Here is a 24970-nt window from a genome sequence, read left to right as displayed (position 1 = left end):
GGCCTCTTTCCCGGACGGGTGGCCCGGGACGACAGCGCTTGTTCCGACCGGGGCTGTCTTGGTGTGGCTGCTTGCACTGAGCATTGTCTACGCAGGCTGCCGGCCATCCACTTTAACCTCCCCGTGGATTCCAGGGGGAAAATGTCAGGCATAGTAACCTTTAGTAAATGGTATTCTCTGGCAGTTGATCCTTTGCTCTTGGTGTTTGGAGAGGACGAGAGAGCACTACAAACAAACTTGCAATTCTGGCTCTTGGGAAATGGCAGCAGGAAGATCCAGACCTGCCTAACCAACATAGTGAGTTCGAGGACAGCCTGGGATACATTAAGACCTTCCCTATATATTGGGTGAAGTGGGGGGTGGGGGGAGTCGAACCAGGGTGACAAACTTACTGAGGACCGAGATGGTCTCACTCATCATTGCCTCCTCAACTGAAGTCATTGTCCCCACACTCCTAAGGACTGTCCAAAACCACATCACATACACAGGAATAAATTCCCTAGTTGGTGATGTAACTCCAGAGCTATGAGGCACGCATTTTCCTGACCCATCTGCTGAACATATTACATTGTTAGATGTTTATTTTTAATCACCAGAGAGGAGGGGTAGAAATTGATGTTCGTGCCTGTATTTACAGGTGAGGAAAGTGTCCCAGGACTGGCCCGTGGTTGTCCCCTGGTCACTCAGCAAGGTCACGCTTTTTCTCCTCAGGAAGACCTCAGGGGATCATCCTATTGCCTGGCATGTAAGGGAGGCTGAGGAAGCTCTCCTGTCACACCCAGCCCAGTGGCTTTGGGCCTAGCCTTGCAAGTACTCTGGCTTTTGAGAAGAGAGAGGACGAAAGGAATTTGCAGGGCTAGGAGTCTTTCTTACAGTGTCTGAGATTGGATCAGAGATGGAAATTTGAACCCTATAAAGGAGTGTTCTAGAGAGTTCCTCTTACTCTGGACCCCAGCTTGCTCATGTGAAATGTGGGTCAGGTGAACAGGGCCTTTTTTTTTTTTTTCCGAGACACGGTTTCTCTGTGTAGCCCTGGCTGTCCTGGAACTCACTCTGTAGACCAGGCTGGCCTCGAACTCAGAAATTCACCTGCCTCTGCCTCCCAAGTGCTGGGATTAAAGGCGTGTGCCACCACTGCCTGGCTTTGTTTGTTTTTTATTTTATTTTATTTTATTTTATTTTGAACAGTGCCTCTTGACTATCCATACTGTGAAGAATTTCTAACAATGGGGGGGGGGGAGATAGTAAAACTCAAGAAATCCTTTGTGATCAGTGGGGGTGGGAGGAAGTATTACATTAGACGAATGGGACGTACTGCTGAAGGTACACATTTGTGCTGTGGCATCTAGAAGAACCTTGCTAGTTAAAATGGGTTACACTTTTAAAAATTCTAGACCTCATAAAAGCCAAGACTCTGTACTTAGATCCCACACCCCTATCTCCATAAAAAAAAGGCTTTTTTTTTTCTATCTTGTGTATATGGGTGTTCTGTCTGTGCATATGTCTGCACTATATGCATGGGCGTTTTGCAAAGCCAGAGGAGGGTGTTGGATCGCCTGCAACTGGAGTAACAGATGCTACATGGGTGCTGGAAACCAACCCAGATCCCCGGGAAAGTAGCCAGTGTTCCTAACCACTGAACTATCTCCACCCTCACCCCCATCCTTTTTTGAGACAGGATCTCACCATGTACACTGACCTCAAACAGATGGATTTGTCTCTGCCTCCCTAGTGCTAGGACTAAAGGCCCCACCACGTCCAGTTCATGTTCTCTGCAGTTAAGAGAGTTCCCCACATCCCTTACGAACCTTCTAGAGAAAGTTCACATAGGGAAGATGTTGGAGCTGGGAAAACAGCTCAGTGGTTAAGAACACTTGCTGCTTTTATAGAGGACATGAGCAACCCACTGTCTGGTTGCTCATGACCACCTATAACTCCAACTCTAGGGTTCTGACATCCTCTGCCAACTTCCAACAGGCATGCTCACTCATGTGCACATAACCCACTCCCAATATATACATACACACATATGTACGTACATACATACATATAGTTAGAAATAATAGAAATAAATCTTACAAAATGGCAGGAGGAAATTTTCTCAGGCCTCAAAGGGTAAAACCTTGCCCAGTCAATGACATCAGGAAAGGCAGAGCTCTTAGGGCTTCAAAGTGACCTATCAGAACTGCTCAAAGTCATGTGACCATACCCATCACCAACCACTGCAGAAATCCCCCTCTGTCTCTTTATTTCTCTATCTTCTCCCAGGAAGCCTTGGGTATTTCCCCAAGAGCACACTCAGCATCAACACGGGATACAGCTCTACAAACAGCATGGCCCTCATAGCTGACTCCAGGGCCCAGGAGGGATTGGTTGGCTCAGTCTGGCAAAGGCAGGTAGGGGCGGGGGTCTCCGGGGAACGGCAGGTCAGGCACTTGGTTGTAGTGGGCCATGAGGAAGATGCCAGCAGTGCCACAGATGAAGAGGGAGAGCATGGCTAGGAAGCAGACTCGGTCCAGCACTCGGCCCACCAGCAACCACTCCTCGTTCCCCTGAGGGCAACAACACATTGTGTGGCAGGGGTGTGAGCAGGGGCAGCAGCCAGCCTGGCTCACTCTTTCACTGTTAGGTCCCCAGCTGGCCTCCATTCTCTATTCAGCCTTCTTACCTCTGTCTGGGTACCAACCTGTCTTCTTTTATGGTCTCTGACCTGTTGGTCCTTCTTCCCACTTCCTACCTCTGCTTTGTCTGTCACTGAACCTAAGCAGAACACCCCATCCACCTTGTCCCCACATTACACTTGGGTAGTTGCCCACCCTGTCCCACTCACACTGTCAAAGTGACTCTGCTGGCGTCGGGCACGAGCCATGAGGTTACAGGCATCCACACAGGCCTGGATGGCTGGGGAGGCTTGCTTCAGGCTGCCACAGAACTCCTGGCTCTGCCTCACTTCTGGACCATTCTCTGATGGGGAAATAAAGTCAGTGGAAGGGAGCAGACCAGGATATGACTTTTCCCCAGAGACCTGGACCCTCTCTCCAACTTGAACAGTCTCCCAGCACGTAGCTGCTGTACCCGGCTCTTCTAGCTGCATTCACTGGTCAGAATGGACCCCTTGGGCCTCACCTAGCTTCTCCAATACTGCCTGCACTAATCCATTGCGCTGCCTTTGCCTAAAGAGGAGTTCGCTTCGAGGCAGACAGAGGTCCCCTTCCTCTCGAGCCATGATGGGCCACCCTGAGGAAGAGCCATTCTGGAGTCGGAACCGGGCATCCTGGACAGCAGCTGGAGCTAGTGGGCGCACATGCATCCGTAACAGCTGGGGCAGGAGCCTCAGGAACACCTGTGAGAGGGGTTGTTGTGATAGGCCCTGCTTGGGCCACCAGGGCAAGCTTGGGAATGGGGACAAAGACAGTGCTTTAGGGGAAGCGACTAGGTCCTGGGATGGCTTGACTACTTACTTTCTCCTGGACACAGAACCTGGGCTCTAAGCTTTCAAGACCTCCGGAATCACCAGAGCACTTATTTCAAACAAACAGACGCTTACACTCTACCCCATGCTAGGATAGTCTAGACTACCCGGGACAACGTACCTAGGGAATCTACATTTGTAACATGATTCTCAGCTGATGGCTGCTATGAGCTGTAGAGCCACAGACATGCTGGGATAGAATCCTCCCTTTCCTGCTTTTTGAGAACTGAGTAATACTGGGTAAGCTGCCGAGCCTCTTTGTGTCTCTGTTTCCCTATCTGTTAAATGGGGATGATACGCCAGTACCCACTTAAGCATTTTATGCACAGTAAATAAGTTAGCCGTGTAATATTAATGCCCCCAGGCACTGATGTTATCATCAGCCTTCTTTAGACCTGAAGATACATTTGGCATAGATTTGCAGCTGAATTTGAGAATAGGGACAGGGATGTGGAGGGAGTCACAGGTGATTGGGAAGGACAGATGGATGCCCAAGTGGGCAGGGGAGTATCTTGCCTTGCGGACCCCACGGGCCATGGAGTGTGTGTGGGGGGACCGCAAGGACACATTGAGCACGACCACAGAGTTCACGACGATGAGGATGGTCACCACCATGAGGAAGGTCAGGTACCTGTCCAGGGTCAGGCAAGCAGGAGACTGGATGTCCCTTAGGCACCTCAGACCCAGGTGCCACCCACCCTCCTTCCCTTGGGTTCCTGGGTGGAAGGAAGGCCATTGTCAAAAGCCTCAGAAGGGAAGGGGTGTGTTGGGGATTTAGCCCTCTTGCTTAGCAAGGCTATGGGCTTGCCCAAGATGGCAAGGGGTGGGAAGCAAATGTGAAGACCAGCCTTACTTGCTGATGAGTGGCACTGCCTGGGAGGTCTCAGGCACCTTCTTAGCCACAAGGAAAAGGAAGACAGTCTGGGCCAGGAGCACGTTGGTGGCCACTGTGCATTTCTGCCCGCCCGCTGCACATGACCAAGACACCCTCAGAACAGGTTCCCCACCCACCCCACCCCACCTCCACCCGCATGCCACCCCTCCCCCCCAAAGGGACCCCCTTGTCCTACAGGGGGCCCACTACCCTTGTCCTAGGATTGTGGTGCCCTGTGTCATAAGCAGGGCCTGCCCTGGCCTCCCTGGAAGCCTCTGCTGCTGCCCTCCTACGGGCCCAGGTACCCTTAGCAGGAAGGAAGTAGATGAGGATGGCGACTGAGGAGATGAGCACACAGGGGGCGATGATGTTGATGACGTAGAAGAGGGGCTTGCGCTGGATAAGCAGGTAGAACACCACCTTCTGGTGGCCCGCCTCCTCTGCAGGAGCCACGGAGTCCAGGAGCATTTTAGCCGGTCGGTGCCGGATGGCCCACTCCCCATTCTCTGTGGGGAGAACTTTACTAAGCATCACAAAGTGACACAAGTGGGGTGGGAGATTGAATATTGATCTCCCCTCCCAAAACTAGAGTAAGTATCATAGGAAGAGTCAGAACTTCCCTGGATCCTTTTCGGTGTGTATGTGTGCATGCGTGTGTATGCATATACACACATGTATGCATATACTCACATGTATGTGTGTGCATGTGTGTGTGTGTGTGTGTGTGTGTGTGTGTGTGTGTACAGACGTGGAAGCCAGAATTCAGCATCAGGTGTCTTCCTCAGACACTCTTCACCTTTTATGCCAAGGCAGGGTCTGTCGCTTGGACCCAGAGCTTTGCCCTAGAAATCCTTTGTCTCTATCTGACTTGTGCTGGAATTTCAGGTAGGCTCCCATTTCTAACAGCATTTATGTGAATTCTGGGCATTCAATTCTGGTCTTCACATATGTGCAGTAAGTGCTTTTACCCCCATGGAGCCATCTTCCCAGCCCTCCTGCGTTTTTCTTTAAAGACAGTCTCATTGTGTAGCCAGGCTAGCCTCAAACTTTCAATCCTCCAGGGGGGCTGGGATCATGTATGTGTGTCACCATGTCTGGACTTCTGTTGAGACCTTTTGAAAGCCATATTCCAGGATACACTGTAGTTTTCACCTTGAAGAGTATTGGGGTTGGGGCATAGCCTCAATCCGGGCAGGGGCTCCTAGCTGGGGTTACCTGTGAAAGCCTCCGGGTCAATGAAGATCCACTCAATGGCTTGCCCATCCTCCTGGCTCAGCTGCAAGTTGATCTCACTGGTGCTGTAAGTCTGGGATCTGTGGGTCAGGAGTGGGAAGAGGGTAAGTGAAGCAGAGGGACTTGTCCATGAGGCCACAGACACCGTCGCCTGATGGCAGCTGTGGACATTAGGCTTTGACATATGCAGTGTCACACTCTTGAGTTCTCCAGCAAGCCCTGGTGCTAGCATGCAGGGCCAGGGGAGCACAGGCTCTTTGGGGGTTCCGTGCTCCCGTCTGGCCAAAGAACTCAGAGCCACCCTGTCTCTCCTACTGCCACCAATGACCATAGGGTAGAAATACAAGCCTATCAGAAGATGACACTTGGGGTCCTGCCAGTTTCTCCCAAGACCTCCCTTCACTGCTTATGGATGAGGAAAGTGAGCCCAGAGGGCATAGGTTTGGCTCAGATCACATCCTGGCTTTGGCCAGGCTTCTCTTTTCCAGGACAGCCTGCCTGTCTATGGTTCTATGTGTATGTAGGCATACCCAGATGTTCTTAGCCACATACTCAAGACAATAGGGTCTCCCCTTGGGACCCAGGCAGGAAGCTGAAGCAATGGAGGATAGGTGAGGGGACTTAGCAGGAGGCTCAGCCTTGTGGAGCCTCTGGTGCTGGTCTCCCACCACTACCCAGACCCACCCTAGAGCAGCTAGCTCCCTGAAGCCCCGCCCACAACCCCCAACATCATCATCAGTCTCACTGGAAGACGAGGGAACAGTTCTGCCAATCGAAGGGGAAGTAGGTGACAGAGATGGAGCAGGAGGAGCGGAAGATGGCAGGCGGCAGCCAGTAGATACAACCGTCGGGGGACACGAGGACATTGCAGTAGAGAGCCACCTCGAAGACACCGTCCACACTGTGTGCATAGGCCAGTGTACAGAGCTGGGGGGAGGGGGCAGAGCTCCTCACAGCCCCAGACTAGCTCTCTGCTTTGTGTGGTTAGGAGGGATCTGAGGGCACCAGTCCCCCTGCCTGTCACATTCCTGATGGTCTAGCACCTAATCTCACTCACGCACCACCCCAAAAACCCCCAGCTCATCTCCACTCTGGACCTGAGATGAGTACAGAGGTCTAGGGGAGACAGCACCCCAACAATCACCTCATAATCTGTTTCTCTTTCTCTGTATTAGTAACTATAATAATGGCAAAATGGCTAACATTATTAAGCTCTTTCGGAGTGACTGACCCTGAATGAACCATTTGTGTGCGTGTGTGTGTGTGTGTGTGTCTGACCTGATGACCATTAATCGTTTTGCTAGTTGTTAAAATTGGCAGCAGGTTGCAGAGATGGGATAAGCCTGCTGCCACCAACACACCTCCCCAGGTGTCTAACATGTTACAACCCTGGGCCAGAGTCTGTGCTTGAAGTCCCACCCTCAGCCTGGCACCCTACAGCACCCTGCTCTCTTCTTTCTCTCTCTCTAACTTTCCTCATTCGACTGGACCCTGGTATCCTTTATCTCCTGCCCAACCCCCTTCTCACTTGTTCTCCAGGACGATATCTGGCCGCCAGACCATAGTAGATGGCACCCTCAATATCCACAGGCCTTCGTAGTCTTTTGGGTCCCAGCGCAGGCGATAGTCGCACCATTGCTGTGGATGAAGAGGACAGTTGCCCGGCCTCTTCACAAGGCTGGAGAACCGCAAGCCAGCAGAGAGGGACCAAGAGGTTGAGGTGTGTGGGTGGGGCAGCCGCAGTAAGCAGAACAATACGGCAGGTGGCGTCTTACCATCTCTATCCAGACGTTAGTTGTGAGGGCCTCCTCTCGTTCATTCTGGGGTACAAAAGAGAGTTAGGCTATACCTTCCTCCCCGAGGTCCGATGCCACCACCAGACACTAATAGAACCAAGAGGCCCTCAGCCTCGCACCTCGTCGTAGCCCCAGGGGTTTCATGAGTCCTGCCCACACCATTGTAGGACCCTCTGCTGTTCCGAGTGCTAGGGTTAGATCCCCAGCACTCGTTTATTTCCCCAGCAAGTCTGTGGCCCTGTGTGATATCCATCATTCCCCGCCTCCTGTTGCTCACCAGGGAGATGAGGTTGGTCAAGGTAAGCTTCAGGCTGACATTGACCACATCTGAGTCGCGCTCAGCCGGCCGCAGGTGGGGGTCGTAGTTTCGCATCAGGTCCGCAAGCAGACGCTCCTCTTGGTTGCGGCTCTGGGCCCCTGCAACAGAAGGAGGGGGTTCGCTCCAGAGGAGGAGGAGGCACAGAGGGATAAGGTGGAGACTGGGGGCGGGGAGGGTGCTGGGGCTAGGGAGAGTACAGGTAACCCCCAGACCCTCCATCCACTGTAATCTTGTACTCCTGATCTGTTCCTTCCACACCCTCCACCCCAGGTCTCAAATCCCTAGTATTTCACCCAGGCAGACAGCCAACAGCAGCAAGAGGAGCTGAGGTCTCTGGCCCCCTTGCATGGTGCCTCAGTTCTGCCCAGTGAAGAGCAGGACAGTAGCTCTACAGGCCTGGGGGGGGGGGTTGCAGAGGGGGGTCGGAGTGTCATGTGTCAGCCTACACTCCCCTCCCAGCCAACCCTGCCAGCTCTAGCTGGCCCCACCAGCTGTCTGACCACTGCATTGTCAGCTGTTCCCAGGATATGTACAATGCTGGGCTCAGATTACATGGGCCAGCCAGGGGACGAAAGATGGAATAGTCCCACCAGAGACAGGACACCCTCAAAAGTGTCTCAACAGAGACTGGACACCCTCAAACTTAGTTGCTTCGGTCCTACACCTCTTTTTCCAGCTAGGAGACTCAGCAAATGGCCAAGGACAGATGGGTGTGGGGACAGCAGTGGTGCTGCAGCGGTTGGTGGTGACTGATCAAGAACCTTCATTCTGTACCCGGCAGGGGGGTAGGGGTATGATTTACACATGAGAGTCTTGGTGACTGTGCCTTAGTACTTCAATCCCCTGCCACCACTAGCCTGGTGGCTCTGTAGTCACTCCAGTGGACTGGGACACAGGAAGGAAGTGCCTGCAGGGCGTCTAATTGTTGACAGTGTCATATCCTGTTTTTATTTACAAGTGGGTAAGGGTTGCATCTTGGGAGGCCTGTGACCCATAGGCCACAGGTCGAAGGTGGCTGTATGTGTAAAGACTGTGGTATTGACGATCGGGGGACCACAGCAGCTTCTCCTGTGCCCTGAGACAAGGGACACAGATGTACTAAGCTTTAGGAGGGCTGAGAAGAGTCTGGAATGTGTATTTGTGTGTGTGTGTGTGTGTGTGTGGGTGGTTCTTGTGACTAGGTCAGCTGTGAACGGTGGCTTGTCAGTGGGGCTGCAGTTCATAAAATCATCAGACAGATAATGTCAGGTCCTCTGCAAAGCTGGGGAGACTCGGGGATGCATCAAGCCGCTTAGGAGGACTCATGGTCCGCTGAGGCAGATGGGCCAGACTTGAGGATGCATCCCCCAGAGCCATCGAAGGAGAACTACAGTGAAAGGAAGCCCGTCTACTTCTAGGCTTGTCCCCATCAAAGGGTAGGGTTGAGGCTGATCTGGGAGCAGGCACTTGCTGCTGGCTGTGTCCTTACTTGGGCCACCTGTCATGTGGCCAACTATTTCAAACATTCTGGCCAGTGTGTATCCGTGTGGGGCCACTAAGTGCTATCACATGGGCAGCTGCGCCAGGCAGGATAGGGCGCTCACTGGACACCCCTGAATGCCTAGGAGAATATCCTCAGCCCCATCATATCTCTATGGCATGGCAGTGTGTTTCAGAAACAGGAAGATAGGCTCAGAACCTGACCCCCTGGAAAGGCCTCGAGTCCTTTGTGTCCTACCAGGACTCTGGGTGGGGGCAGGGAGAGGCTGGCCTTTAACTCAGAGATCCTCCTGCCTCTGCCTCCCAAGTGTCTCTGCTACTTAACTTCTACCCAGCCCTCTTTTGCCAAAGGTCAGCAAAGGTCTCTACAGTCAGGAAGTGATGTGAGCAGTGGCCATCCGCCATTCCTCTAGTCCCGTCCCCCCTTCCCTCGCCTCAAGAGTCTGGAAGAGAAGAGAAAGTGTGCTACACTGCTTTCTCCTCCTGGCATGTACTGTGAGGCCTTCCTACATGTGAAGACTGTTACTCTCCTCGGTGCACTGGGAGAGAGGTCTGGAAGCTGGCTTGACATTCTCTGCTGCAGGGCAAGTCACTTAGGAGGAGTGGAGTCTCCTGGGAGAGTCCAGTTTGAAGAGGAAAAACCAACGAAGAGCAAAGCATATGTGTGGGTCACTCTTTGTTCCAGTTGCTTTTCTCTTGCCACCACCTGTTGCAAAGGCCGGAAGAGCTAACCAGTGATGCCTCCTCAGCACCCAAGGGAGTCGGCTAATACTGCAGTGCCAGTGTTGTACAAATGATTGCCAGGCTTCATTAATCAACTAATAACAACAAGAAGTCGATCTGTGTATGTAGTCCAGGCACAAATTTTTCATCCACACACTTCAGGTCTATGGCTGGCTCAGTCTGCAGATTTCAAACTTACAGATATGGCTCACCTTTCATTGACCACACTGATTCACAAAGGAGCCCGGTTAGTTGTTGTCGTTGTGTTTTCTTCTTTGATTATCACCAACTTGACTCAAGCTAGTATTATCTGGGCAGAGGAACCTCAGTTAAGAGAATGCCTCCAACTAGATTGCCTGTTGGCAATTGTCTGTAGGACAGTTTCCTGATAAGTGATTGACATGAGTGAGCCCAGCTCATTGGGAGACAATGCCATCCCTGGGTAGGTGATTCTGAATTGTGTAAGAAAACAAGCTGAGCAAGCCATGAGCAAATGACCCAGTAAGATGCACTCCTCCATGGGCTCTGCGTCAGTTCCTGCCCTAGGTTCCTGCCTTGAGTTCCTGCCCTGAGCTCCCTCTGTGATGGATGGACGACAACTGTAAGCTGAGATAAACCCTTTCCTCACCAGGCTGCTTTTGGTCATGGTGTGTGAGCACAGCAACAGAAACCCTAAGACAAGGTGCTTCAGGGAAAGTTGTGTGTGTTTAAAATTTATAGTATTAGCTGGGAGTGGAGGACCATGCCTTTAATCCCAGCATTCTGGTGGTAGAGTCAGGCAAATCTCTGTGAGTTTGAGGCCAGCCTGGTCTACCTGAACAGCCAAAGCTGTTACATAGAGAAATTCTGTCTCAAAAAGTTTATATTATTATTGTGTGATTATGTGAATGAGGGACCTTCATATGCCATGGTGTGTGTGTGTGTGTGTGTGTGTGTGTGTGTGTGTGTGTATGTCAGAGAGCAACACTGGACAGGGGGGGCTTCAAGGTAGGGTTTCTCTGGGTTGCCTTGGCTGTCTTGGAACTCACTCTGTAGACCAGGCTGGTCTTGAACTCAGAGATCTGCTTGCCTCTTCCTCCTAAGTGCTGGGATGTGCGCCACCACACCAGGCCCAGAGAGCAACATTATAGAATGTGTTCTCTCCTTCTACCCTTCTGTGGGGTTGGGGGAAATCAAACTTGAGTTATTGGGCTTTCATGGCAAAAGCTTTTTGCTCCCTGAGCTATCTCACTTGCCTTCAACCCCATCTTTTCAAAGACTACTTGTTTTTGCAATTAATTAATAAATTGATTTTTGGAGACACACTCTTGTGTAGCCCAGGCTGGCTAAAAGCCATCTGTGTGGCTAAGGAACAGGTTGAGCTTCAAGGGCTCACACCTGTACCCTCTCAACTGCTGTAATCACCAGGCTGGATTTTACATGGTGGTGCTGGAGACCAAAGGCAGGGCTTTGCCCAGGCTAGACAGTTGCTCCACAAATGGAACTTGTGGGAAAGCTTTGCTTCATGATGAAATGGGTAATAAATGGTAGGCTGCTGTCCTGCTGGAATATAGATGTAAAGTACAGAACTGTGCCAACTTGAGTAACACTGCCAGTAAGATGTGGGATTCACCATCACCATCTCTAAATTCTTACTATGTGGGGGAAAGGACACCTACTTCCTTAAGTGAAGGCTACAGTTCATCGCATTTTGTCCTTGAAGCCCAGTCCACCCTTACTAGTGTGCTACCCACTGAGAAGATGGGCAGCTCTACTGGACTGGGGAGTATGGGTTACCTTCTTGGGAAGCTGCTTGTGAATGTGACATCCAGGGCCAAAAGAAGATGAGGCTCCAAGTCAACCATGGAGGACCAGTCCTGACAACACCCCATGGTGCTGACAAGCTGCACAAAAGGCACCCTTGGTTGGATGTGGCATTTGGGGTTGTCACCTCTGAAGAGTCCACAGTCTCCTCAACTGGGATAAGGAGGGACCTGCTGCCAGCTGCAGCACCATGTGGCAGGATTCCAAGAGTGCCTCCGTGGCACAGAGAAGCAGCTAGTGATGGCAGATGAAGACCTCTCCCAGCTCTTGTGTATGAGGGTGACTGGGTGAATCTGGGGAGTCCTGGACTCCTTGCTTGTCTGTGTGTGTTGGATAAAGCTGCTTTCCTGGAACGTCACCTCGCATTTATAGACCAGTTCACTCTGGATGCAACTAGGGTTTGTTTTGGGTTAAAATGGGTTTTCCTTTTCCTCAGTCTCATCTCAAGATTCAAAACCTGCTGCTGTCCGGACCAAATGTGACCACTGTTCTCCAAGAAAATACTTTAAGCTGTGAAGCCCTTCCTGCACAATAGGGAAGTGAGTACTTGGGCCGCTGGCTCCTTCCTATTCTTGGCTCCTCTCTGCCCCAGTATGAGGCTGGAATGCAGGAGTACTGGGTGCAAACTCCTTGTGATTCATGTCCTGCAAACCAAGCCCACACATGAGGTCCACGGTGAGAAATCACCCTTGGGGTACCCTAGTGAAGTGGAAACTTAAGGGTTCTTTGGAAAGTCAGTTGTGTTCCGTGGTGTTTTGCTGGGACAAACACATGAAGAAGTGTTTTCCTGAAGTGGACATGGGTGAAAGGCTAAAGCAGACTCATGAAGGAGTGTTTGGCTGAAGCAGACACAGGTGAAAAAAATGTTCTGCTAAAGCAAACTGAAAGAACGTGTGAGAAAGGATTCTTTGCTAGCGGTGTGCATGTATTGGTCTGCCATACATTGTGCAGTTGAGCTGTATTTGTTAGGACTCCATAGAGAGAAATGCACACACACACACACACACACACACACACACACACACACACACACACACACACAAAACCTTCTGGTGGTGTACCTCAGCTTCTTGTTGCTTCTGTAGACTTGGGCTGATTAGCAGAGTGACGTTAGCTGAGACAGACACACGTGCTGAGGCAAGACCAGTGGAGGCCATGTGATGTTTGAAGGGTATAAATAGGACTTGATGGACAGTGATGGGGGCTGAGCTTGGCTTGCTTATAGAGCTAGCTGTGCAACACTTGTGGGTCTCCTGTCTTTGCTGATCTTTGCTTCCCTGACAGGCAGAGCAGAAAAACTTCTCCTGGTCCCTTCTGTTGACTTGAGCTGGGGCTGATGCCTGGCTGTCTCTGCTAGGTCACTGCTATTGCTAACCTGACTCTACCGAATTGGACTGCTGGTGTATCGGTGGAGTGTTTATCAGTGGATCGAGCTGCCACTGCTGACCTGGGAACTGAATTGCCAATTTTCGGACAACACAGTTGGGAGTTGCTCCAAAGAACTTTTCTAAACAGGTCCACTCACTGCCCCCCACCCCTCCACCCCACTGTCTCCTTTCTTTCTCACTACCTCTGGTGGGTTGTGGGCTACAAGGGAGTTTAAAGTGTTTAAGAACCATCATTAAAAATAGGATTTGAGGGCTGGAGAGATGGCTGAGTGGTTAAAAGCACTGACTGCTCTTTCAAAGGTCCTGAGTTCAATTCCTAGCTACCACATGGTGGCTCACAACCATCTGTAATGGGATCTGATGCCCTCTTCTGGTGTGTCTGAAGACAGCTACCGTGTACTCACATACATAAAATAAATCTTTACAAAAAAAGTAGGATTTGAGAAAAATTAGAGTTACACCCTAAGTTTCTAGAACACAGAGGTCTTAACCCCAGTGAACAAATTCAATGTTAGCGATAACCTGTGAGCAGTCTCACTGTGTGCATAAGAGACTGAAGCTAAGGGCTGGGGTGCAGCTAACTGACGGGAAGGCTTTCGTCACATGCACGACCCTGTGAATTCCACTCCTGGGGTCAAAATAGACTACAGTAGGAGCGGTGGGTCTCTCAAGATCATATGATGAATGAAGCAAATTACCACAAGCTCTCTGCTCCCAAATGTATTTATTATCCCCGACAGTTTCTGAGGGTCCTGAACAGCTCTCATCTAGAGGTCCTCCCAGGGTAGAAAGACCCCCTTTCTAGTCTACCTGCCTGTGTGGCTCTTGATAGGTGGACCCTTTTACAGAGTCTCAGCAGTGTGGCTGACTTCCAAAGAGAGTGGGAGAGTGGAAGGGAGAGGCCGCAGTGCTGTGTGTGTGTGTGTGTGTGTGTGTGTGTGTGTGTGTGTGTGTGCAACCCAGGCTGGTCTCATCTGTTTGCTCCGGCTTCTTAAGTGCTGGGGTTATAGGTGTGCGCCATTACTCTGCAGGAGCAGCCATCTCAGAAGCTGTTCTTTGAAGGAGCATAGCATCATTTCTACCTCATTCTATTGGTTACTCTGAACTGCCAGGTACAGAGAGCAGGGACTGTCTCAAGACACGATTTGAGAGGTGGGCTTTGCAGGCTACACTAAGACCTAGTCTCCTTGCTCCTGTGATTGATAGGACTCAGGATAGTTCTGAATGTGCCTTCCTTTAGGATAGGGTTGAAGACCAGACTCAATAAGAACACTGGGTGCACATTTAAATTTGAGCTTCAGATGAACGACGGATAAATCTTTATCCCAAGTGTACCTCAAATATTGCTAGGCAACCCTGGTTTGGAGAGCCTGGGGCTAGGAGGAAGGGACTCAATGTGGGGGTCTCTTAGAGGGGCTGCTGGGTCCTGATGCTCTAGGATGTGAGAACACACACTGATGGGGCTTTTGATGCCAAGTGTCATCCTCCCACACCAGTCCCCCGCTTCTCAGAAGGACTCAGACAGAACGACCAAGGCATCGGGGGCTGACAGATGACAACCTGGACAGCCCACCATCCCAGTAAACCTCCTTCCCTGGGGAATGGAGAGTAGTCACCCTCTCTGGGCCCCAGGTAGGTAAGGGAAGGAAGGCAAGGAAATTGCAAGTTCAGAATTCTGACCTGCTCTGGAAGACAGTCAGGCGGAGGAGCAGCTCAGGTTGGGGGATCTCTCACAGGACTGTTCCCAGGAAGCCAGTCCCAAGGTCACCTCTCTGGCCCCCTGAGCAAGGCCCCTGCTTCTCCTCACAACCCTGGAGCCTCCCTCTCCACCACGTCCACCCTTAGCCCATCTCAAGTGTCTCCCTCCTTTATTTAGAAAGGAATTGTTTCCGGAAGGGAGCTCTCCCGACCATGGCCTCTGCCCAGCCACACAGCACCCGCTAGGCACAAGCTCAAGGGCAGGAACTACGTGCCGTTCTCAGACTGCTGTCTGCCTGGCTGTCTACTCATGCCTGCTCTAGATGAAGCGCTTGTCCTGTTCGCTATAGGAGAAGGGGTCCCCAGGGAAAGGCTGGAGTGGGGGCTGGTTGTAGACACCCTGCAGGAAGATCCAGGCTGTGCCCACCACCATGACGGGTGTCACCACAAACAGGCAGAGACGGTCCACTGTGCGGGCCACCTGGTTCCAGTTGTCCTTCTCCTATAAGTAGGGTCAAGACACCATGGGGTAAGGGAAGTCTTCAGAATGCAGGCTCACACCCTTAAGCTAGGGCCTGGAAATGGAGACACATAGGCTCCATTCCTCTGTGTCTGTGGGGGCCACCTCAGGCTTATAGCAGTAGGGTGGGGCAGGACAGAATGCCATTACCCTTAGTAGGGACCCAAGCCACTCAGGGCTGCTTTGAGCCACATGTGAGCAGGAGGATACAATGGAGAACCGTTAAAAAGTTGCTTAAGAGTAGACAGCCCAGTATGGCTGTCTTTGAAAGGTCTGGTGCTGGGCTGGGAGTGTAGATCAGTGGTTAATGATTTACAGAGGCCCTGAGTCTAATCCCTAGCACTGCAAAAGTAACATAACAATAAAACAAATGTTATAAATAAATATATAACCAAAATATAAAATATATTTATATATACTATACCACATAAAATTAAAATATTTGTTATATATTATTTATTCATATTTTATAAAATAATATACTTACATATTATATATCCATTATATTGTATAATAATATAAGAATTGTATAATAAATATGTAATATGCATAAATACCCATTTATAAAAATAAATAAATATAATAAATAGATGCTATCTGGAATATCTGAGCAGAAAGGACATGTATTTAAAATTTGTCCTGGTCATGTTAAGGCTGTCTGTCTGTGTGTACCCCTGAGCTTGGTCCAGGGTGATGCTGTGGGATTTCATGAAGGAATTCTGCCTTCCTGGAGAATGTATGCCAAGGGTCCCTTACCCACCATGCATCTCTTCATCTAAGTGGACATGTGTCTATGAGGGGGAGACAGAATCCACTTGATCCCTAGTCTACTTGAACATCTGATTCTATGGTGTCTCAGGTCGCTCACCTCATTGTAACTGTTTTGGTCTCTCATATGGTTGACGATGAAGTTTGCCCCATCCACAGCTGGCTTCATCTCATTGAAGAGCTCCTGTTGGACCTGCTCAGAGCTTGCTGGAGGCCTGCCTGTGGACAGAGGCCAGGGGCAGGCATGATGCCTATCATTGCCCACCTCCCACACATGGGCCACGTTCCAAGGCTACCAGAACTCACGGGCTGTGGTGAGGCGCCGGGCCAGCCCATGCCGCTCTGATTGCTTCTCAAACATGAGGTCACTGCGGGACTTAAGTGAGAAATACTCCTCTGCTTTGCAGATGTATCCCAGAGAGCTGCTTCTCCGGATGAGAGCCCTGGGGCCTGGGTCTTCCTCTGCTGGGCGGGACATGTGCAGGAGCTTGGGCAGGGTCTCCAGGAAGAACTTTAGCAGTCAGGGGGACACAAGACAGGCCATTTCACAAGTGTGGAGTCATCTTTACACATTCTGAGGACCCTGGTTGCCGCATAGAGCTCCCAGGCTGACCCCATTGTCTGTTTCCCAGACTCCCCACTGACTGGTGTAGAATGCTTTCAACGGTCCCTCATTACTTACAGCAACAGCAGAACTCAGTCACTGAAAATAAATCTTAAGAAAAAAAGAAGCGCTGGGCGTGATGGCACACGCCTTTAATCCCAGCACTCGGGTGGCAGAGGCAGGCAGATTTCTGAGTTCGAGGCCAGCCTGGTCTACAAAGTGAGTTCCAGGACAGCCAGGGCTATACAGAGAAACCCTGTCTCGAAACACCCACCCCCCCAAAAGAAAAAAAGAAGCTGAGAATGGGGGTACATGCCTTCAATCCCTGCATTCAGAAGGCTGAGGCAGGAGAATTAAGAGTTTGAACATATGCTTTATCACTGATACACACCTCAGCTTCCTTCTGCCCTGATTCTCCCTCCTCCTCCTCCTCCTCCTCCTCCTCCTCCATCCTCTTTCCCTTCCCCTTCCTTCCTCCCTCCCTCCCTCCCTCCCTCCCTCTCTCCCTCCCTCCCTCTCTCCCTCCCTCCCTCCCTCCCTCCCTCCCTCCCTCCCTCCCTCCCCTCCCTCCCTCCCTCCCCTCCCTCCCTCCCTCCCCTCCCTCCCTCCCTTCCTTCCTTCCTGCCAGGGTCTCATGTATACTAGGATAGCCCAGAACTCACTATGTAACTGAGGATAACTTTGAACTTCTGATCCTCCCACTAGGATCAAGCAGGGTTCATACTCAGTATTGGGCCTTGTGCAAGCTAGGCAAGCACTGTACCAACTGAGCTATACACCGGTGCCCCCCTCTGTTATGAGTTATATAGTAAGGCCCTGTCTCAAATGAATAAAAGCCCAAATGTTGGGCTCTCCTTTCAATTAAAGACAAAAACCATTAAGGAGCTATAGAATCACCATCCAGAAGATGACTTATTCCAGAAGAACCTATTGTCCCACAATCTTAGAGCACAGATAGTCTTGTCCCAAACACCCTGTCCCCTGTGTCCTCGCCTGCTTACTCTTAAATTTTGTTTTAATTTTAAAATGATAGTATTCATGCACACGTGTATGTGGGCATATGTGTGTGCATGTATACACATGCCACAGTGCTACTACAGGAGGTAGGGGACATCCTGCAGGAGTCAGTCCTCCCCTTATACCGCATGGGTCATAGGGATCAAACTCAGGCAGTCAAGCTTGGTGGAAAATGCTCCAACTCACTGAGCTAGCTAACTGGTCCATTATTATTATTATTATTATTATTATTATTATTATTATTATTTTAAAGAGTTTAGTGGAGCTGAGAATCCTCACTCTGGGCAACAGGACCAGTGATTCTGAGATCACACCCATCACGCTCACGGATCCTCCCGGCCAGGACTTGGTTTCCATCTTTGGTCAAAAGCTCACCTTCTTGACTCCCTCAGACAGCACATGGGTGCTGGGCGTCCGGAAGTGGATGTTCAGTACGATGACACAGATCACCACCACCATGGTGACCAGCACCATGCCGAAAAGCAGGAACCTGAGAGCACACAGCATGCCTGGAGCTGGGGACTGAGGGCAGAGGCATGGGCAAGGCTGGCTGTGGGCAGGGCTGTATATACTCACTTGCCTACCAAGGGGATGGCCATGGAAGTGGCCGGCAGCCTCTTGGAGATAAGCAGCAGGAAGACAGATTGGGCCAGGAGCACTGAGATGGCCACGGAGGTCTTCTCTCCACCTGGAGAGGCAGACCTAGCTGGAAGCTCACACTTGGAGTCCACAAGGTCCCCTCACAGCGGGCACTGCCACCAAGGTTCACAATGCCATGATATGTATCCTAGGGTATGGCATCCTGTGCCTAGCTTTACATCCTGGCTCCACAGCTAATTAACTGAGTGATCTGGGCAAGTAGCCTGAGCTTAAACTCCCTGCCTTTCTTTCAAAACATTGCAAGCATATCACTGGTTAAGTGATCAACACTGACTGTTATGTGTTCCCAGTCCCTGCCACTCAGAAAGTTCTCAGACATCCTGGTTGAATCTCAGCATGCAGTTCCTAACCCAAAGACCAGCTAGGCCTGCCTGCGATTCCTGCCTGAGTTCTTATTCACAATGGTCATTTCTCCCCTCACCGTGAAGATCAGGGGCAGGACTGGGAACACCCAAGCTAGGTGGCCTTGGGAGAGGCTGCCGGGGAGCTGGGGAGTGGGGCATGAGACTCACAGTCGCCTGGCAGGTAGAAGACTAGGTTGATCATGAAGGAGATGAGCACGCAGGGTACCAGAATGTTGATGATGTAGAAGAGGGGCTTGCGGCGGATGATAAGGTAGAAGGTGACATCTTGGTGGTTGGTGCTGTCCATCGGGACACTGGGGTCCACATTGAGCTTGGCTGCCCGATGCACTATCTCCCACTCACCGTTCTCTGAGGAAGGTACAAGGACAGCTGAGGATCAAGCTGGAGAAGGGAAACCATGGGGCTAAGGAGGCTTGGGACAGCATGAGGGTCTGGGATGGAGCAAGGCAGGCAAGGGTGCTGTCTAAGGCTTGGAGGAATTCTGGGTACTGTGGGGCCCATCTGTGGGGTCAGTCTGTGAGGAAGAAGTTTTTTTTCTGACTTTTTCTGGAAGGCTCTTTTATTTGTTTGCTTATTGTTTCTTTCTCTCCTTGGAAAAAGACAGAAGCTGAAGCCATACAGGGTTCAAATAAGGAGTATGTTTTGGCTTAAAAGCTATCACAAGGGGCTGGAGAAATGGCTCAGCAGTGAAGAGCACTGGCTGCCCTTCCAGAAGTCCTGGGTTCAATTCCCAGCACCCATATAGCCACTCACAATCATCTGTAACTATAGTCCTACACATGTAGTCCCATGTCGTCCCATGCCCTCTTCTAGTATGCAAGACGTACATGCAGAAAAACACCCAAATACATAAAATAAATAGTAAATCTTTAAAAAAGAAAGCTTTAACAAATCAAAAGTAGGTGGCATGACGATTAAAGAGAGAGTTTTTAAAATCACTGTCTGGAGCCGATGAGATGCTCCGTGAGTCAGACAGACAGACAATATCTGTCAAGCCTGACGACCTGAGCTCAGTCTCTGGGAAGAAGAGAACTGACTGATGCAAGTTGTCCTCTGGGCACATATGCTATGTATTCATTCACACATGCACATACACACACACAGAGCAAATAAGATGTATTACTTTGAATTTGAATTTGCAGTTCATGCTGATAGCACTATGTCAAAGACAGTCAGGGCTGTCTTTGAACTCATGATCTTCCTACTTCAGCCTCTGGAGTACTGGGATTACAGGTATGCACAGCTACATTGATTTTTCTTTTTTTTGTTTTGTTAGGTGTGTGTGTGTGTGTGTGTGTGTGTGTGTGTGTGTGTGTGTGTGTATGTGTAGTTCAGGGGATAACTTATAGGAGTTGATTTTCTCCTTCCACATGGGCTGTAGGAATTGAATGTGAGTTCAGCTTTAGCTGCAAGTACCTGTACCTGCTGAGCCATCTCACTAGCTCTGTTGTGTTAGTTTTTAAAACAGGGTCTTGATGTGTAACCCTGGATAGCCTGAAACCCCCTGTGTAGTGTAGGCTGGCTTGAAAATTGAGGCAGTTCTTCAGTTTCTGCCTTCCAAGGGCTGAGGCTACAGGCATGCATGTTACCATGCCATTTTGAGTTTGTCTTCTAAGTTAAAAACCAAAGATCTAGTGATAGTTCTTGACTGTCGTTCCTTGGCTTAGATTTTCGAGAGAACATTAGGTGAGTATAATACTCTCATCTAGGATATCCCAGCCCTGAAAACGGAAGACACGGGTTCTTCTTCTGGACAGGGTTGAGCAGAGAGCCCCACAGAGCTGAGCTAGTCACAGATGGGGTTGGTGATAGCATCCATCCATCCATTCATTCATTCATTCATCCATCCATCCATCCATGAAACCCCCAGCCACACCCCCAGTCTTTTCAGGCTTCAGAAGGCCTGATCCCATCTCCATCAGCTACGTCTAGCCTCAGAGACCTTGCCATACTCACAAGTATCTGCTGTGTGTGTGTTGGGGGGAAGGGTAGTAGTGATGAAGGGGTCCCTGATTCCTTTTGCTTTGCTCTAGAATCTCTTTGGATCAGTAACTGTAGGTGTGTAGGCTGTGTCTGGGTGCCTATTTTTCCCTGTATGTGTGTCGGTGCCCCAGGCTGAGTGTGTGAGGTGTAAGTGAACTTCCACAGATGTCTGCATCTTTGGGGCCCATCCACCATGACTTTTGAAGTACCTGTGAAACCTTCAGGGTCAATGATGATCCACTCGATGGGGTAAGAGCGGTTGTTTTCCTCCTCCTGCTTCAGGCTAAGTGTGATCTCCTTGGCTGTATACTTGAGTGAACTGGAGAGAGCAGTGGTCATAAGTCTCTGAACAGGGCTTCTGAGGGTAGGAGGTGGTAGAGTGGGGAGGGCTAGTTGGGGAAGGCTATCATCTGAGGGGTTTCTGCTCAGCATGGGACCAAAGCCTCTGTCTGAGAGCATTTAGTTCACAGCTTCCAGTCCCTGGCTGGGTGCCCTGGCCCGAGAGACATTCAGGTGGACAAACCTGAATTTGAGGGAGCAGTTCTGCCAGTCGAAAGGGAAGTAGGTGACTGAGATGGGGCAGGAGGAGCGGAAGATGGCGGGCGGCAGCCAGGTCACATAGCCCGAGTCATAGACAAGCACATTGCAGGCATAAGAAATCTGGAACGAGCCATCATTGCTGTGGGATGGAGACCATAATCACTGTGTGTCCTGGCTGGCCAGGAACCGGCAGGACCGCAGGAGGCAGGAGAGGGTGGTGGGCAGGCAGGGCTGGAGGCGCAGGCTGGGGAGCATAAGGAAGGGAATGAGGCAGAGGGGGGCTGGGAGGGTTCCTCTCAACTTGTTCTCCAGTACAATCTCTGGTAGCCACACCATGTCAGGGGGCAGGCGCAGGACAGTGATGTTCCCGAAGTCGTTGGCATCCCACTGTAGACGGCTGTCTACCCAGGCCTAGAGGTCCAAAAAGGACATCAGAAGTGGATTCGGCCACTAACCACCCTCCCAGCGGTCCCCACTTCCCCAGGGAAGTCTAAACAAAGCCTGAGAGTTGGGACAAAAGAAATTTGGAGGAGATGGATAAAGAACTAGACTCAGGCCCGTCACAGACAGTTGTGTAGGACATACATTATACCACTAAGGGGCACAATTTCCACGCCAGACTGGCTTGTTTCTATGCCGTGAACCTCTATCAGTTCTGATATTTTGATTTGAAAAGTGACTTCCAATGCACACCAGAGGTGGTGACTCTGTGCTTTAATCCCACCTTTAGTCCCAGGGCTTGGGAGGCAGATGCAAATGAATCTCTGTGAGTTCAAGGCCAGCATGGTCTACGTCATAAGTTCTAGGTCAGCCAGGGAAACAGGGCTAGGGAACCCCATCTCAAAACAACAACAAAGCAAATCGGGACACAGCGGCAATTTTAGCACGGAGGAACCCCAGCCTTCTAGGACATGTCCTCGGAGCTAGTAGAGGCCTCAGTGGAAAAGGGCAGTTGGGTTCTCTGTAGTCAAGCTCCCCCAAAGGTGTGTCCATAGGAGCTTGTGGTCCCCAGCATAAGTGAGCACCAGGGGACCTGGAACCTTCGGCAGGGTGTCCTTACATGATCTATCCACACGTTGGTGGTGAGGGTCTCCTCCACTTCTTTCTGTAATCAAACAACAGGGTTGTAGCCAAAGGTTCCCATCTACCTTTCACCCAAACTCAGTCAGCAGAATCTAATCTGCCTGGTTCCCAGGGACCACGGCAGCTGGAAGGGCCAGGGTCTTCTAGAGCAACAGATCGAGGTGGATCAGCAGACTACGGAAGCGAAGGGCAGAGGCTGCTGATGTGAGTCCCGGGGGAGCACAGGGATAGCTTGACAGTGGCAGGCAGAGCTGATGGCTTTGGGTGGCTAAAGGCCCGTGGCACCATCTGGCACAAAGAATAGTCATGCATGTCTCCCAGAAGAGGAGCTAGCTGGTCAGGAGCCTTTGAGCAATTGTCCCTTCTTGCCATCCTCTCCCCAGCTCAGGCTATCCCACGAAGGTCTACTCACCAGGGAGATGAGGTTGGAGAGGGTGAGACTTAGGGCGACATCCACTTTGTCCTCCTTTCGAGCCACCGGCCGCAGGTCTTTGTCGTAGCCCTTCTCATTGAATAGGTGCTGGATCAGCCTTTGTTCCTCATTCAGGCCCCAACTGCCTGGGAGGGCTGGGGAGAGGGGTAGGGTGCTGGTGTTTGGACCTAGGAAGGAGCCTTCCCTGTGCTCCTGCTGGGGCAGCCCTGGGCTGGGCAGAGCAGAGGAAAGCCAGCTGCTCCCTGAGGGTGGGATGCCTAGGGTTAGAAAGGGCAGAGTGGGAGTGGGAATTAGGTATAATGTTAGGGAGGCGGTGGCCCAGGTGGGCATAGAAGGCCCCCAGGAAGGGGGTTATGTCATCCTTACCACACACAACAAGGGCAGCCAGCAGCCCCAGTGTGAGCACAGGCCCTGCCATCCCCCACCTCTGACTGACTAGGGTTTGTCTTCCCTTCAGCCTGTTGGCTGTGGAATGAGGCAAGCAAGGGGACAGGTGCTGGTGGTTTAGGGGTTTGGAAAGAAGAGGCCGGAAACGCAATCTGATACTTGAAAGCTGGTGATGAGGGGGTGGGGTTTGCCAGTTAGGGCAGGAGCCAAGGGCAGAACGAAAAGATCCCAGGCAGGGATTGTCACAGATTGTTGGTAGGGTGGGGCCTGGTGGGGTAGGGTGGCAGAGGGTGGGGGGCGAATCCTCTGTGTGTGTGTGTGTGTGTGTGTGTGTGTGTGTGTGTGTACACCTGTCACAATTGCTTCTCTCTTTCTACAGAGGGTTCTGAGGTGAAACTTCTTGTACAGCAGGCAACTGTTACCTGTTGAGCCATCTTGCTAGTGCTCCACCTGTACTTGTGTATTTTTTCCCCCATCTTTAAAAATATTACCTCTAAGCTGGGTGTGGCAGTGTATGCTTTTAATCCCAGCACTTGGGAAGAGAGGAAGGATCTCTGAGTTCAAGGCCAGCCTGGTCTACAGAATGAGTTCCAGGACTGCCAGGTTGTTACACAGAGAAGCCATGTCTCCAAAAAACCCCAAAGATTTATAAATAAATAAATAAGTAAATAAATAAAATCCATCCATCCATCCATCCATCCACCCATCCACTCAGTGTGTTTCTGCGCAGTTTGTGGCATGTGTGGAAGTCAGAGGAAACTTGAAGGAGTTAAATTTTTTTTTCCTTTCACATGGCTCGGCAGCAGGTACCTTTATTTGCTAAGCCACCTTACTGGCCCATTTCTTTTCTTTCTTTAATTTGAACTGAAGTCTCCTCACCGTTCCTGCATCTATGAGTAGCCAAAACCAAAGGGAAAGAAAAGGGGATCCACTGGGGCAAGGAGGGTCGTTTCCACACAGAGTCAGGCCTGTCCGTTGTAATGACTGTGGCTAGAAGTCAGTGGTCGGGATAGATGGCACTAAGAGTATGCTTAAGAGAATACAACCCTCAAAGGTGCCTGGGCACCGTGATCTGCTTCTATCTAATAGGAATCAGAAAGCCAGAACCGTCAGGCATGGAGGGAGGAGGCCATCTAGATGTCGGGGAGACTAGCAATGGGGTGAAGGGATGCCCATAGGGTCTGACAAGAGAGGAGCCGACTGCAGCATGCACTGGCAAGTCTGAGCCTATTCTTTGTTCTAAGCAGAAGTTTGGAGGTGGCCTCATAAAGGCTTGCTTGCTTCCAGGGAGAGGACAATACTGTCACCATTGTCTGCCAAGGTGCAGTGGTGGCTGAGCTCTTTGTACTTCATGCTGGACCTTGTCAGCTTCCTGATGGTGTCTTTGGAGCAGACATTGATCATTTTGCTCATATGTGAGGGTGCAGGGGCTCTCTTAGAGACCCAAGAGATGAACCTCAGGGCATCCTTCTTGCTGTCATTGGTCTCATAGGTTGCATCATTGAGGGCAGAGTGGCAGCCTGGTCTGGCAGGGTCTTGTCATAGGTTTGGGCCATGTCGCCTGCTGAATCTTTCTGCTCTGCTCCAGGATGGTGTCCGGGTCCTCACTCAGGCAGAGAAGCACAGCTTCTCTCTTTGCTCCCCTTGGCGCGGTTGACTTGCGTACTAAATCACTTGCACGTCACCGATCACCTTGAGGTAGCCATACCAGAAGCTACGGTTTTGAAAGGGAGAGGGGGACACGGAAAGCCACAGAAGGACTGAGGCTCTGGAGCTGCTGCTGCTGCTGAAATCCAGCTGATCTCCTCCACCTTATTTTTCAAGA

General features: G+C 50.9%; 2 protein-coding genes across 3 annotated transcripts; both read right to left on the bottom strand.

Annotated features, from left to right (window-relative positions):
- Window positions 1-2031: 2031 nt before the first annotated feature.
- Window positions 2032-8056, bottom strand: Chrng (cholinergic receptor, nicotinic, gamma polypeptide). Of its 2 annotated transcripts, NM_009604.3 has the most exons (12): window positions 7988-8056; window positions 7653-7792; window positions 7355-7399; window positions 7108-7217; window positions 6325-6480; window positions 5562-5659; window positions 4652-4852; window positions 4326-4440; window positions 3989-4103; window positions 3127-3343; window positions 2831-2964; window positions 2032-2552 (listed from the first exon to the last, which is right to left on the bottom strand). In NM_009604.3, exons 1-12 carry the CDS (start codon window positions 8040-8042, stop codon window positions 2379-2381), a joined length of 1560 nt encoding a protein of 519 aa, NP_033734.3. In that variant the 5' UTR covers window positions 8043-8056; the 3' UTR covers window positions 2032-2378. The 2 variants fall into 2 exon arrangements, with proteins under 2 accessions (NP_033734.3, XP_006529141.1); XM_006529078.3 differs by lacking the exon at window positions 7988-8056 and having other exon boundaries at window positions 2224-2552; window positions 7653-7981.
- Window positions 8057-13796: 5740 nt separating this feature from the next.
- On the bottom strand, window positions 13797-23270 carry Chrnd (cholinergic receptor, nicotinic, delta polypeptide). The gene is made up of 12 exons (NM_021600.3): window positions 23125-23270; window positions 22738-22892; window positions 22303-22347; window positions 21544-21653; window positions 21226-21381; window positions 20912-21021; window positions 18867-19067; window positions 18271-18382; window positions 18070-18184; window positions 16380-16584; window positions 16174-16292; window positions 13797-15287 (listed from the first exon to the last, which is right to left on the bottom strand). Exons 1-12 carry the CDS (start codon window positions 23174-23176, stop codon window positions 15105-15107), a joined length of 1563 nt encoding a protein of 520 aa, NP_067611.2. The 5' UTR covers window positions 23177-23270; the 3' UTR covers window positions 13797-15104.
- Between the last annotated feature and the right edge of the window lie 1700 nt (window positions 23271-24970).

The sequence above is a fragment of the Mus musculus genome, chromosome 1, assembly GCF_000001635.26.
Source record: "Mus musculus strain C57BL/6J chromosome 1, GRCm38.p6 C57BL/6J".
In the NCBI taxonomy this organism is placed as follows: domain Eukaryota; kingdom Metazoa; phylum Chordata; class Mammalia; order Rodentia; family Muridae; genus Mus; species Mus musculus.
Note: the sequence above shows the minus strand (reverse complement) of the source record. Positions and strands in the feature narration are given on the sequence as shown.

What these genes read in the sequence shown, in the direction of transcription:
- Chrnd (NM_021600.3), bottom strand. Translation starts at nt 23,176, where the DNA reads ATGGCAGGGCCTGTGCTCACACTGGGGCTGCTGGCTGCCCTTGTTGTG. An exon ending in TCTCCAACCTCATCTCCCTG is followed by an intron (nt 22,348 to 22,737) that starts GTGAGTAGACCT and finishes GTTTGATTACAG; the next exon opens with AAAGAAGTGGAGGAGACCCT. An exon ending in TGACCCTGAAGGTTTCACAG is followed by an intron (nt 19,068 to 20,911) that starts GTACTTCAAAAG and finishes TACCTTCCTCAG; the next exon opens with AGAACGGTGAGTGGGAGATA.
- Chrng (XM_006529078.3), bottom strand. Translation starts at nt 7,913, where the DNA reads ATGGAGGGTCTGGGGGTTACCTGTACTCTCCCTAGCCCCAGCACCCTC. An exon ending in AACTGTTCCCTCGTCTTCCA is followed by an intron (nt 5,660 to 6,324) that starts GTGAGACTGATG and finishes CCTGACCCACAG; the next exon opens with ATCCCAGACTTACAGCACCA. An exon ending in TGGCCCGTGGGGTCCGCAAG is followed by an intron (nt 3,344 to 3,988) that starts GCAAGATACTCC and finishes CCCCTCTCACAG; the next exon opens with GTGTTCCTGAGGCTCCTGCC.